The sequence below is a fragment of the Eretmochelys imbricata genome, chromosome 12 (assembly GCF_965152235.1).
Source record: "Eretmochelys imbricata isolate rEreImb1 chromosome 12, rEreImb1.hap1, whole genome shotgun sequence".
Lineage (NCBI taxonomy): Eukaryota > Metazoa > Chordata > Testudines > Cheloniidae > Eretmochelys > Eretmochelys imbricata.
The window spans coordinates 6,435,113-6,449,091 of record NC_135583.1 but is presented as its reverse complement, the minus strand read 5'-3'; the positions used below and the strand labels follow the sequence as shown (position 1 = coordinate 6,449,091).

The window sequence follows — 13,979 nt, the reverse complement described above, 5'->3', positions numbered from 1 at the left end:
GAGATTGTTCATTATGGAGTTATTTAAATAAAGCTCACACTTATGAAAGTTTGAAGCCAGCTTGGATAAAAACTAAAAAGAATTTTATTGAAATTAAATACAGGTTCTTTTAAAAAAAATAAACCCATTTAAGATTAAATTTGAAGTTAACACCCTATGTTAAGGCCTAAAATGATTAAAATAAATACTAAAAATATTAAGCAGTACATCTGATGCCAAGTCTTAAAGAAAGTCAAATAACTGACTAGGTGAAAGTCACTAGTTAGCCACCTGGAACTAGAATTTGAAGGGCTAAAGCAGCTGTAGACAGGTGCAGAGAATATTTTTTTCATTTCAGTTTATTCAACTACTTCAGGTCAATGACTAATTCCTTCTAAGGTAAGCCAATTGGGAGTTGGGAAAAAAGGAGGAAAAAACTTAGATTGGAAAAAACCCATGTACACACACTAGATGCGACGATGAGATCTACTAGTTACATAATCTTGAAGGATATAGTAAATTGAACTGATTTCTGAACACAAACTAAAATGAATAGTTCCTTTGTTTATTGATCAGTTTTAAATGCAAAACAAGTTTAGTGAAACATGTATGTTTCCAGCACAATAAAATTAAATTGTATTTCCACCTAAATAGACAAATCACAAGCAAAAAAATTATGTAGAAGAGAAATGCATTATCTACCATTTTCTAAAATACTAAGTTCAAATTAAGAATCTGAATAAGTGTAAATTAAACTGTTTAATTGCTTGAATAAATGTGTACAGTTATGATATATCCTCCTGGTTAGCATAACATTATGTTGATTTGTAACTAAATCTGTTTTAATGGTTATCCACCAATGAGGATCAACCTCTCTTTAGGAAAATAACTAAAAAAGACAAGTGAAAAACAGGATTAAAATCAATTAATGATTCCTACTTGCTGATTTAAATTTAATTAATGGTGATTTGAAGTCACTACACCCTGTTTGAAAACTCAAATGTTAACCTAATATACCTTGAATTCTACAAGAATCTCTCATACTAATGTCCTGACATCTAGGCAGCAGAAAGAACTGATACACCTCAAAATAGGTAAAATTGAAGACTCAGTTTTTTTCATCTTATAACATTAGTACTCCTGTGGGAATTCTGCACAACACAGAATTTTGCAGAAATTAATGTGCATGCAGAATTTCCTTTCCCCCCCACAGAAACAGGCTGCAGTGCTGCTAGCCACTGCTGGACCCATCAGATTCCTGGCAGCTGCTAGCATGCCCTGAGGGAAGGAGAGAGCAGCGCACAGGAAACGCCATGTAAGCCTGGGACTGAGCATCAGGCTGTTTCTCTCTCTGGATCCCTTGGCTTGGGGTGGGGTATGGGGGGCATGTGCAGCTGGGCTCAGGGAGGGGCAGGGGGAGAAGAGGGTGTGGGTGTCTGGGGGCAAAGAAACAGGAACTGGGTTGTGATAGGGATTTCTGTAACTACTCCTGGGGAAGTGTAAATGTATGTATTGTTACAAACACTTGCTGACCAGTATTCTGAAACAAAATTACCAAAAAAATTGAAACTGGCATGATTATGTAGTGTTATTTTGACAAACATTTGCAGAATTTTAAAATAGTGTGCAGAATTTTTAATGTTTTGGTGCAGACTGCCCCCAGAAGTACATTATGTAAAATTCTAGGTTTAAAATTTAAGTATCTCTGCATAATGTTAACTTTGTAAAGGATCATTTAGAATTGGTATGAAACATGGATGCCCATTTGCTTTTAGTGTACCAGCCCTATTGAGAAATACAGGAAGATGCCGCACCTACTTACTCTGCAACCACAGGAAAAGAGGATCAGAAAATTTTGTTCATCAAATATAAAAAAAATTGGAGAGACTGCATTGCCAGTTAGGTCTGGCTCCATAAACATTCAATCTCACCCTTTTAAATACCTAAATTAAAAAAAGTGTTATTGTATCATTCCTTCCTGTAAGTGAAGCCTATTTACTTCCCCCCACACACACTCATTTTTTCCTGTATTCTCCCTCTTGTCCTCTTTTCCCACGTTGTGTTTGCCCCTTTCCACATTATCACTCCTTTCCTGTGTTTACTATTCAGTCTCCCCACTCTCTCAACCTCCATTTCCTCCCCCTACCCCAAACTGTCTCCTATACTTCTTCCCAGGACATAAGTTCATCAGCCAGCCTCACACCTCTGAAGTCCACACACTACCATCCTCTCCTCAAAAATCAAGCATGTATACAGGCATTGAGAACCCTCCTTCTCCCCCCCTCCCCCAAAAGAAACATTCACTCTCATGCAGCTTCCCAGGAGCCCAAATGGGCAGTCCATGTATCATGTGCCAAGCATGTCCCAACCCCCTCATGCCCACCCACACAAGCAGCCTCTCCTCCTCAGTTCTCTATCCATGTCTCACAGTAGTTCCTTCCCCTACATTTGCACAAAGGCAGCCATTCGCTCTCCAAGCCCTTTGATTCCCACACTTGCACTTGTTATTCTTCCCACTTACTTTGCCCCTTCAACCTCAACATGAGTCTACCCCTGCTCAGAGAAGGGAAACTGTTGTAGAGCAGGAGGAGGAAGTGAGGCAGTATCTGTTGTTCCTCCTCCCCCCACTGGCTCTGCCAGATACAATGATCCAGGAGCCAGTCAGCACCAAAAGGAACTAGGGGTAAGGGAGAGAGAAAATGATGTGATCTTGGGAGAAAGAGGAAAAGAAGAAACCTTTTCATTTTAATCCCTCTACACAGAGCAGGCAAGGAATGTTTGGGAGGAGGAGTGGGGGAAGAGAACATGCGCATCGATTTCATCCCAGTGATTGCACCTAGGGGGACACTTGTATTTATAGGGGTTTCATGACCCTAAAAAGTTGCCACAAGTACTTTAAAAAATAAAATTAAAAAAGGTGTTACCACTAATTTTTGACTCAGTACATACATATTCCTTGAGTAGAAGATTTGTTTCCCCCCTCCCTTCAAGTAACTTAGTGGTCTGTGAGTTTATCAGACACTTAGTAGATAAACAGATTTCAGTGTCTACCCTTGTCTGACTTCACTACAAACTGTTCTTCAGAGTAAACAACTGTTTAAAACACTTATTGCTATAGAGCAAGATTGCGGTTTTTACTAGCATAAGGACAAAGTGGTTTGGTCAAAAACAAAAACAAACAGGTTTCCAGGACATTTCTGGCATCACTAGAAGTTCCTGCACATTGCTGGTGAATCTAGTTTCAACACACACTTTAGTTATAGGGATATCTTCCTAAATACATGTTGCACCATGGTGCAATTTCAAGGTAAAATGTTTGGGAGACAACTTCCCCCATAAATTACAATAAATGGGGAATTAATTTCTAGCCAGAAAGTTTACTAAATGCTTGTTTCTGATTAGGGCTGAAATCCAAGATTTCAGACCTGTGATTGGGATTAGGAAAGCCTGCATACAAGACTGTTTTCTTCTCAATCTGGTCTCCTTTAGTAATTTTTTTTTAGTGTGCGCAAGTGGTTCAGATTCTTAGATAAAAAGAGGAAGTAACAAAGGGTTGAGAAGATTTTTCTGGACCTTCTAGTTCTCCAGCCCAGAGGACATTAGGATTCAGAGTACAGCCAAAGTTATTGCTTGTTCTTAAGTGACTACTATGCAGACTAAAGCTTTCTAAATCCAGAGATAAACAAAATTTTAATAGCTTATGCATAACACTTGAGAGTACTGTCAAGAGGAATTTAGCAGTAAGATTGAACACACTGGCTCTATCTGGGACTGGCTCTAAATGGTACAGCCCCATCTTTCACATGCACAAGGGAATCCAAACCTCAAGTTTTAAGATACTTTTGCAACTATGACACTTGCAGTTGAGTCTTCAAGCATATGCAGTTACCATAAGCATGCAATTTTCTTACCCAGCACAAGCTTGTAGGCAGGCCAACATAGTTGCCAGTGTTTCTGGAGGAAGCTGAGCACTTTTGGGCTGGTCTTTCTCTGGGGCAAGGCCCCCCAAAATAGATGGGCATCGTCTCTTTAAGAAGGTCATACAGGCCTGGATGAAGGGCTCCTGGGGAAGAGAAATTCTTTTAATCTCTATTTAGACCGCATACCAGCCATGATTTCAAATTTAGCAATTGCCAGGTAGAAAGAATTGCACTAAGCTATTATATAATTCAACATTTTCACTGAACTGTCAGACTAAAGAAGAAGTTTTCCACAACTTCAATACTACTTAAAACTGTTATAGTGACTTAACTAAGTCACCAAAAATAAAATGCAGAAATGAAATAAAAATCCTGCTTTACCCCATGCTCCCGAATTTTATCTGTGAGCCATTTGTCAAGTTTGAGGTATTCCCGTCGAGAGGCAAGTGCAGCAAGGTCAATAACAAAGGCAAATGGAGTACCATTTAGCAGCATTGACAAGGCCTAAAGAAAAAAAAATAAGACTACTAGTGAAAATATCAGGTTACCCTACCCATTCTTTCACGCTCTCTGCTCCCCACCTGCTTTTTGGACAAGTTTTGCTACAACATGCTGCTACTGCTTTCTTGGTCAACAAAAAAAATTTGGTGCTATTAGCTTCATAGTTAAGTCTTGCTTATAAGACTAAGCAAGTGGTTCTAGATCTGAAAGCATGACGCTACCTTCAACTAGACTTGACCTTGTGCTTGGGCTTTTACAGTCTTAATATGAAGCCTTACCAATAAGTGGCAGAGTAATAAAAAAAAAAGTTACTCAGTTTCTATTGCAACACCACAGAAATCAAACCAAATTATCCTATCACTCCCTGAGCACAACATATGAGCATTTCACATCCATTCTGAATGTGCCTCATGGTCAACGGTAGTTGATGCACAGAAATTTTTTTTCAGAAGGCAGTCTGTCCAGCTATACCAAATGACACCCCAAATTTGTTACATCCACTTTAACAGGTGACAGATACCTCAAAAAGGTGATAAATACCTCAAAAATAAGTCAGCTGAAACTGTACAGCACATACAATTTCAGTGAACTAGTATGGAAAGTTACTGAACTAGTGTCACTTGTTTACCACACTTAAGTACAACTGTGCTCTTTAAACAAGTTTAATTTTCTAAAATAAGTTTCCTATTCTCCCACTTCTAGCATCTTCAAGAAAAGAAAGTGTTGAAACTATTCTTATAGTTCTACATAATTTTTGTAGTCTTGATACCCACTTATGCCAACATCTGAATCCAAACACATTCTAGCAATACAGTTCTTACTAACTTTCTATCACTTACTAGTTTAATTCCCCTTATAAAAAGGAACATTAAGTTCATAAACACTCTAAATAATGACAAATGCCTCTCAAAACCACTCACCTTCAAGTCTTGGGCAACATCAAGAATACGGGACAATTTTGCCTGGTCATACTGCTCCCCTCTCATGTACCATTCAGCCATCGCATGCATGATAAGTTGGCGTATTGAAGGAGACTGGCCCTAGGGAAAGTTAAATTGTGATTTCACTTTATACAGAGCTGCTTAGAAAAACCCCACACACTGTTACAGAAGTTTACATTTGGAATAGCTCACTCACACTTGTGCAGGATGTTTCACCTATATGCGACAGTTTTAATGGCGTTTACATGCAAGTTCTGTAGTTAATACCAGTTATAGTTCACTCAGTTAATCTACTGTAAGAGCCTAAAATCACCACCTAGACATGATTCTACATCTTTGAATTTCCTTTTGAATGGTGAAACAAGTTGAGTTCACATCCCATATTATTCCATCAGTAAACCAGTCTAATTCTTTTCCCATTCACACAGGAATGGAGACTGGAATAAGCTATTGTAGCATCCCATCTGCACTTATGTAATGGAATACCATATCTCATGGCTTAATACATGTTCTTGGAGACAGAATGGGAGTGAGATCCCCAAAACAAACAGAATTCAGCTTTTCATTGGTATCAAGGGTCTTTAAAGTCTAGCTGTTCACATCTTGGGAACACTTAAGTTTTACCAGCTGATGGAACTGCATCATGAAAGATAGACCAATGTTCTGCATTTATGCCACAACCTGGGCCAGTGGAAAATGCCAGATCTTGCAGTTAAGATCTTTACTCAACTCATGCTTTGTTGCAGCAAGTTTTCTCTGGTCAAGCAATAAAGACAACTCTACCCCTCAATTTAAGAGATTTTCCTAATGTAAACAAAAAAACCCACCACAACTGGAAGAGCTTGAGATGACCAACAATGCTGAATGACCATGACTTTGCAGTCAGTATAGACCAGGACCAGGTCGGTTTTGTATCATTGAACTTCACTGTTCAGATGTACTTGAGCACAAGATTTTCTAATGCAGTTAGCCAAAAGACAGGGGTCTCAGCTACAGCCATCTTTTCCTTACCTCCAAGCATTTGGGCAGCTCCATCAGTGGTAGCAATGGTGAAAGCTATAGCATGGAGAGGGCAACAGGTAACCCCAAAACAGCCTGCTTATGTACTCATTTAGTGCCTGACATTTGCATACACTAAAAGGATACACAGGCAGTCACTTAATGACAGCTCTCAGTTTAAAAAATACAGGAATTGTAACATTGCAACAGACAAGTGTGACATCTGTAGCGTATACTGCCAGACAGTGATCAGTATGGATACGTCAGCCCAGGACGTATAACTATGGAATAGCCAATCTCTAGGGAAAACTAACAATTGGGTTTATGCCTGAACCTGACAGTTTATATCCCAAGATAATGCACTTCTTACAGGAGACAGAGAAACAAAAGATGAGATTTAAAAAAAAACCCAAAAACCTGTGTGCCAACCAGCAAGAGAAAAGACTTGTTTAATTTTACAAGGTCTTAGATTGAGCTTATATTCAAGTTTGAGTTTCCTAAGCTGATCTTTTGCTAAAGAGTACTTATTTACACAATGCAAAAAAGAGACCAAGTCACAGCAGTTTGCCTTAAGATCCAAGTGGTAAGCTGTCACCAGTGAGTTGCAATATTTTATAGAAAGTATTATTTTTACAATACCCTGGTCATAAATGAAGACATTTCAATGCTTTGCTGTTCCAGCTGCCAAATCAATCCAACACAAGCTTCTAAAATAAAAGTAATCAAAGCATTTGAATACTCAATTGAAACACTTACCTGTCCATGCCACGCATAGTGCAAAATGATGGCAGAGTTGGGGTGGTTGCCAAGGAAAATTGGCATAAGTGTAGAGATGAGTTCATGGCGCAAAGTATGCCAGGAAGTGTTGATCTGTAATAAGGCCAATACCAACATATCTGGGCAGTGCTTGATAGGGAAACTGAAGAGCTGCTTAACTTGCTCATACTGCCCCACTTCTGCCAACCGCAACAGAGACTCAATCAAATCCAGGCTCTTCCTAACAAAAACAAAATTACATACTAGATGACTAACAGGATTCTGGTCTGCAGGCAATGCTAAGCATTATTAAAATGCCAATTTCAAATAAGCAAACTTCATACAACTGTTACAGTTTTTGTTGAACACAATTGAGCCTGCAATGAGAATATTCCTATTTAATTTTCATTAAGTATTTAAAAACTCAGTGTTTAATAAACGGCTCAAAAGGTCAGAGTCAACTACTCTTGTGGTGAAGAGGATTTAAAAAAACCCACCTCCAACTGAGATATTTCAGGTTGAATATACAACTGAAAACTGTGGCTATATGTATACGCTTTAAATACTCATGTTTTATTTCAGGTACATGAAGCAAGCTCCTCCAGTGTCATGGAAAGAAAAAAAAAAAAAAAAAGACAACCGGAAATGATATCTCCTCCATTCCCTGTAGTCAGCTCACAGCATTTGTGCTTAGTGTTTCCCAGATATTTCTACTTCTTTAGAACACACCCAACTGCATCAGAGAACCCTGTTCTTGAATAGAATACCTATATATTTTTTAGAAGTGAAAAAGCACTCCCAAAACACATCAGCTGTCTGGAAGAGTTCCTACTAAAGACACCAGTGGAAGGATCAACTGGCAGCATGCTTTTCAAGTGTTACTATGGGCATATACGGGAAGTGCTCTGATAATGCAAGAACCAAGCACTAATTATACACAAGATACTTAATGGCTCATCTGCTGGAATATGCGTGCAGCTAAAAACTCAAGTCATTTGAAAAAGCCACAGTTAACTGTCAAATTAGTCTTATCCTCCACTTATGAGAATATAAATCCAACTATGTGACCAGGTTTACCATGTGGCAATTTCTCGATTATCATCCTCTGGTGGCGCTTTCAGGATGTCTGTGGCAACAGTATGACAGGGGTAGTCAGCAAAACAGAAGATCTCCGGGTTTATAAGGGAATGCTGGATGAAGGAGAGCTAGAACAAGTGTTCAGAAAAAGCAGTTTAGAGCTTCAGCAAAATTACATACCCTCTTTCTTCCTCAGCCACCATGACAGAGATTTTCAGAAGGGACCCAAAAGTTACTGTGTGTGTTTTGCACCTAGACTTCTCAGGACACATCTACACACCTATGTCAGGGGACTTGGTTAAAAACTGTTCAGTTTGTACTGTATCCAGGACTTTAATCTTATTGTGTAACCAGGTTAAAGCCTTGGCACTATGCAGTTATTGAACATAGTTCCAGTTCCATCTACACTACAAATTGTAATAGTGTTAGTAACGGTCTTCCCTAACAAGGATGTGTCGTGCTCTTCAACTCAATGTGCTTTAATATGCCTTAAGCCTTCAGATAAACTAGTTATACACAGTTGACTAGATCATACTTCAGATATGTGCTCTTGGCCTGTAGTCCCTCCCAGACAGAATTGCAAATTCATTCTTAGTTCTTGGACTAGTCTATTTAAGTTGCTATTTCACTCCTGAATGATGTTCCTTACTACACAAAGATAATAACCCAGTACAATTGTAACTGTTAAGCATGTAAACTGCCCAATAGCATTAATTTGGAAACAGCTCCAGAACAAGCCTACCTGGCCCTCAGCATGTTTCCAAGGTCTGTATATGAGATCAACTGGGAAGACTTCCATGCCTAGCCCTCTTTGGATACCGTACACCACAATCTGCAGACCCTTGCTGTCACGAAGTTGAAACCCAGGGTGGTCCAGTTCATAGGTTACTTCCTTGAAGTTCAAACTAGGATTCTGCAACCAGTAAAACAGGTTACCCAGCATCAAGATAACATCCATAAACATTCCTCAATACTTTCTGCAAGTGCACCAGGCAATCAATGATTACTGCATTCCAATGGAAAAATTTCAGCACAAATAGATAGTCTGGCAAAGTTACAATTTAACTGAAAACAGGCTCTTACAACAGTGTTAGACAAACTTAACTAGTGGCATCACAACCAGAAAAGACTGCAGCATCTGAATTCTGGCTAGGTGTTACTCTCTTCCATGCAAGGTGCATACTGCTTGAGGCAAAAGTGCTTATAAAGGTTTTCTGTCTAGTCACTAAAAAAAAAGGTGGTCTAAATAGTCACTCTAAATAGTGAGTCTAAATAGTTACTGTTTAAAAAAAAGTCACTCAAGTTAGCCATTCTTGCATCTTTAGTTTCCTGTGGTATTATTTTGAGACTTTTTATTCAAGTGAAGCAATAAAGGCAGTTCAGTTCAGAAATGCTGGTACTCTACGCCTAAAAAGAGTATACCAGAATTGACTACTGGTTGCTCCGAATGCTAATTACAAGCAGTCTATATTGATATATTACAAGCAAGAAGTCACAAACTCACCAGCTCTTTAAGAACATCTATCAAGACCTCCACATTCCAGGTATGGGCTTGCGTTCCATCACTTTTATCTTTCCCATCACTCCAGATCCCACTGCCAGGAGCCGAAATAGACTGCAAATTAAAGGCATCTGATCAGATACTAGTTAAACTTAAAAAACAAGCACCAGAAAACAGCTTCAGAACATCCTGCATTATGAGCAAAATCAAGCTGTTAAGTAAGCAGGAAGAAAGCCTTTCACCTAAGAATCAAAGCATTTTACAGACATGCCTCACTGTGATGCAATACCCCTCTGCAAAATAGGAATGAACTGTGAAGTGAAGCATACAAGTTAAATGACTTGCTTAAGGTAACAGTAGTTGCAGAGCCAGAAATGGAATACTGGAGCACCAACTCCCAGTGTCCCCTGCTTTAGCAACAAGTTCACTCCTCTCACTAAAATGCAAATGTACACTGTTTACTACCACTCTTCAATAAGACTACTCACTTGTAATGGAATACCCTCTGTCAATCCCGAATGAGTTCGAGCCATCATTCCCAAAACCCTGGCAACCTGGGCAGCTGTGACCTCCCGAACACCAAACTGCATGATTATGTTGCGACATTCTTCAACACTAAAAATATAACCAGAAGAAATAGACATTGAGCTCAGTACCAAAGCAGGTTTCACCATGACAGCCAGCATAACATGAGAGAGACTAGAGTGCGATATTCTGGTTAAAGATAACAAAAAACATTGAGACAGTTAGCTATTTCAACCTGATTGTGTATATAATAAGGACTATGAGACTGCTTGGCTTTGCAATGTTTTCAGTTAGAAGAGTTCTTGCTTTCCAATTCGCACTACTATATATAAACTTTCATAGAAATCCACTGTTTGCAATAAAGATATTTTGGGAAACCGCCATATATTCAACTCAAAACCATATATCTCCACTAAGTAATAACCATGTGACCTGTATCTGACCACTGCACATAGTTCATACAAATTAAACTGTAGGATTTTGCCACTCTCTCAGCTCTCCATTAGACAGGAAAGGGGTCAAAAAGACTACGGGTAGATTACTCATGAACACCAACTTAGGTTCTGACATAGTTGGAGTACTCAAAGGTTACAGAAGCAGATGGGTGGCACTTAATGAAGCAACAGGTATTTGAGACCATGACTACATGCTTTGTGGGAAATGAGCATGTATAAATTCACTCTACAGTTGTCAAATTTTCCTCAATTAGACCAAGGTTCATCTTAATATAACTACACAATGAAATTTCAACTCATGAAATATTTTAGCAGTTGACCTAACTGCAGGAGTCAAATACAAAAAGGTAAATTAAATTTCCTACAGCTCAGGTCTTTATATCCTTCAAAGTTCATTTTACTCTCTGTGAAAATTTACCCAGTCTATAGGAGAATTGGTAAAAAAAAATTGTGATGATTAAAGGAAACTCAAATACCTTTGATTTTTGTCTGAACTGGGAAAATAATAATTTACATAAACTGCATAAATTATGAGTAAGAGTAAGGTTTTTTTAAACCAAAGTTATTTTCACTTTTGGACACTGAAACCAGAGGTGCACTGCAGGAAAGCGTTTAAGGCTATTCAGAAGAAATTTTTTGAAAGTGTGGAACTGTGTTTCCTCTAATTTTTCCCCACACATGTGCAGAATGAATTTTGTTATATGCACCACTATGAAGGTGGTGTGACAAATCACGTTCACATTGGTGCACACAACAAAATTTATGTGGTGGGGGTGGGGCCAAGGAGTTCAGAGTGTGGGAGGGGGCTGCAGGGTTGGGGCAGAGGGTTGGTGTGTCAGGGTGAGGGGGCTCTGGCTGGGGCTGCAGGCTCTGGGGTAGAGCCAGGGATGAGGGGCTCAGGACTGGGGAGGAGGGGTTTGGGGTGCAGGAGGATGCTCTGGGGCTATGGGCAGGGAGAGAGGACTCCCCCAGCTCTCCCCCTGCAGAAGGTAGTTTACATTTACAATCAGAAAATAAAAAAACACTGGAAGTGAACATACCATAAACCAAGAACAAGCGATCTCATGTTACTACTTGGTGGATACAGGTTAGTGTAGTTTACTTTAAGTCTCCCTCTTTTCCTTTACCTCAAGAAAAAAAAGGGACTGTTCCCAGACAAGGAGGCTTGATACGTGTGTGGAGAGAGAGCACGCACAGTTTTCCTACAAACCTTGTACAAAAGCCGTAGCCTACTTCTTGCATGAAGTCTGCCAGAGAGCTCTCCATCATTGTTTTGGCTATCCCTCCAGAATCAGGCAGGATCCTATCCATTAGGATGTCCCGTTTTTCAGGGTATAGAAGTGGTGCAAGCACCACAGGGCAACGCTCCTGGGGAAAATCTAAAAATGAGAGAAGAGCATGTATTAAGGAGCATTATAATGGCCTAACAAACAGGAAATTCTACAATACTACTTCCAGTCACAGATGACCATTGGGATTCTTTGTTTCTAAGTGCTTATGTTCAAATGACAATAGTATTTTTCAAGACAATTACACATTGCCCCTGGAAAATGAAGGCTTTAAGCCTCCCTCAGGAAAGCTTCCAATTCCTGAAGAATTGAAGCTTTTAAGTTTCTAGCCACTACAGTCGTAAAGAAAATCTACCAAATGTAAGCTGAGAAAAATCACTGCATCTAGCCTGCCAACATAGCTCTAGGTCCTCTATTGCTGTTTACAGCTTCCTCAAGCTGCAGGACCAGCATGAAATTGACAAGACTTCTACAGTTTCACTGCAGCTGCTTGGGAAAGCTACTAACTGCAGCAGAAACAGGTGCTAGAATTATTCCTGTGGGGGGACAACCACCCAAAAAGCACAGGTTGGAGAAGAATACAGTAGGACAGAGCAGCTGTCCCCTTCCACCAGAAAGTATTGGTAATAGGTTACTGGCGTGGGGTGCTCCTCTCCATTCCAGGAGACAGAGGTTTCAAAACACAGATGCACCATGGGACAAGAGAAGGACTTATGTTTTGGGCTATTATGCCAGCAACCCATCCACAATAGGACAGATTAGCCCAGTGGAAACAACCTAGGGGCTAGCCTTCCCTCAAAACAAGTTAGTTAGTGCGACTGCTTGTGTGGCAAGTTATTGGCTTGATCAAGGGAAACTAATGGTGGTCAGCACACCAAATTCTCTAAAGCAAAAAAAGCAGCTGTCTTGCTCTATGTATCTGTTTATACACACTGTATATCTACTTCTTTTTAGAACTAAGGAGGAGTGAGGAAGGGCAGGAAGAAGAGAAGATTAAAAGTTTAAATCAGGAACAGAGGGCCCCTTTATTAAAGATATTTTGCCAGAAGCCACTTCACCCACTGAAAACCAGGGAAAATGTTATTTCATATATTTAAACTGCCATAGCATCACATAGACAGAGATGGTCTCTGCAACATGCATGGCATCAATAAAGTTCATATGCAAAGTTATGTTCCCTGAAAGTTCCCCTAAACGCGTTCTTGGAACTTATGTATTCTAGGACTTGCAGCAGCAGCCACCGATTTAATGTAAATATTATGAAGCCTTAACTATATCCCATCAATCCAGTATCTCTTCATTTCGCATTCTGAAAAATTCCGTTTTAGAAAGATCAGAAGGAAAATATACAACAAATGAACTTTTGCCACAGGACAGAAGTTCTGAACTATCTAAAAACCGTTCATTTGGATATCCCTAAAGAAAGGCTGCATTCCCCTCAAATTCTGCAGATTTTTTTTTAGTATACTGTAATACTATGTTACCACATACCAATGGAAAGAAGATTCCAACTATTTCAAACCAGCATGATTAAGTAGTACACTGCAACAGAGTACTTGTTCTCAGTGAATTTAGTCTCATGAAAAATAACTTGGTCGAAACCTTATGCACTAAGCATCCTATTACACCATCACACTTCTGCCACTGGAATGACAGGCTGCTGGTGCATCATGACAGGCATTCAAACAGGCTTCCTGAATGGGGATGTTCTACTTACCTCTACGTAATGTTTTGAGGAAAGCGTCAATCTGTTCCTGTCCAACCCCAAAGGCTCCCTTCTGCCCAAAAAGGAGATGGGACAGGAGGAGGTGCAGGACCTCTATTGCAATATCTTGGAAGCCACCTTCTTGATTTCCACTGACGTCTGCGTCAATGTAAGAACGCAGAAGATCTGGAAGTTTCTGTTTAATAAACTGGGCAGCTTTAAGAAAGAGAGAGGCTACAGTTAAAGCCTGAAAGTTACTTTAAAAATGTAGCATAGTCAAAGACTTAATTTGGTTCTGTTGGTCATGCATTGCTCTGGGCAAATTTAACAC

General features: G+C 39.6%; 1 protein-coding gene across 12 annotated transcripts in view; it reads right to left on the bottom strand.

Moving 5' to 3' along the window:
- CNOT1 (CCR4-NOT transcription complex subunit 1) overlaps window positions 1-13,979 on the bottom strand; it is a 91,336-nt gene that overhangs the window by 58,568 nt on the left and 18,789 nt on the right. For 11 of the 12 annotated variants that reach the window (XM_077831457.1, XM_077831448.1, XM_077831447.1 and 8 more), the window contains exons 7-16: window positions 13,661-13,864; window positions 11,865-12,033; window positions 10,163-10,289; window positions 9,678-9,788; window positions 8,916-9,086; window positions 8,174-8,301; window positions 7,097-7,337; window positions 5,321-5,440; window positions 4,281-4,403; window positions 3,891-4,042 (exon numbers count right to left, since the gene is read on the bottom strand). In XM_077831457.1, coding sequence (XP_077687583.1) covers window positions 3,891-4,042; window positions 4,281-4,403; window positions 5,321-5,440; window positions 7,097-7,337; window positions 8,174-8,301; window positions 8,916-9,086; window positions 9,678-9,788; window positions 10,163-10,289; window positions 11,865-12,033; window positions 13,661-13,864 — 1,546 coding nt within the window. The remainder of the gene's footprint in view (window positions 1-3,890; window positions 4,043-4,280; window positions 4,404-5,320; window positions 5,441-7,096; window positions 7,338-8,173; window positions 8,302-8,915; window positions 9,087-9,677; window positions 9,789-10,162; window positions 10,290-11,864; window positions 12,034-13,660; window positions 13,865-13,979) is intronic. The other variant, XM_077831454.1, reaches the window with a different exon arrangement.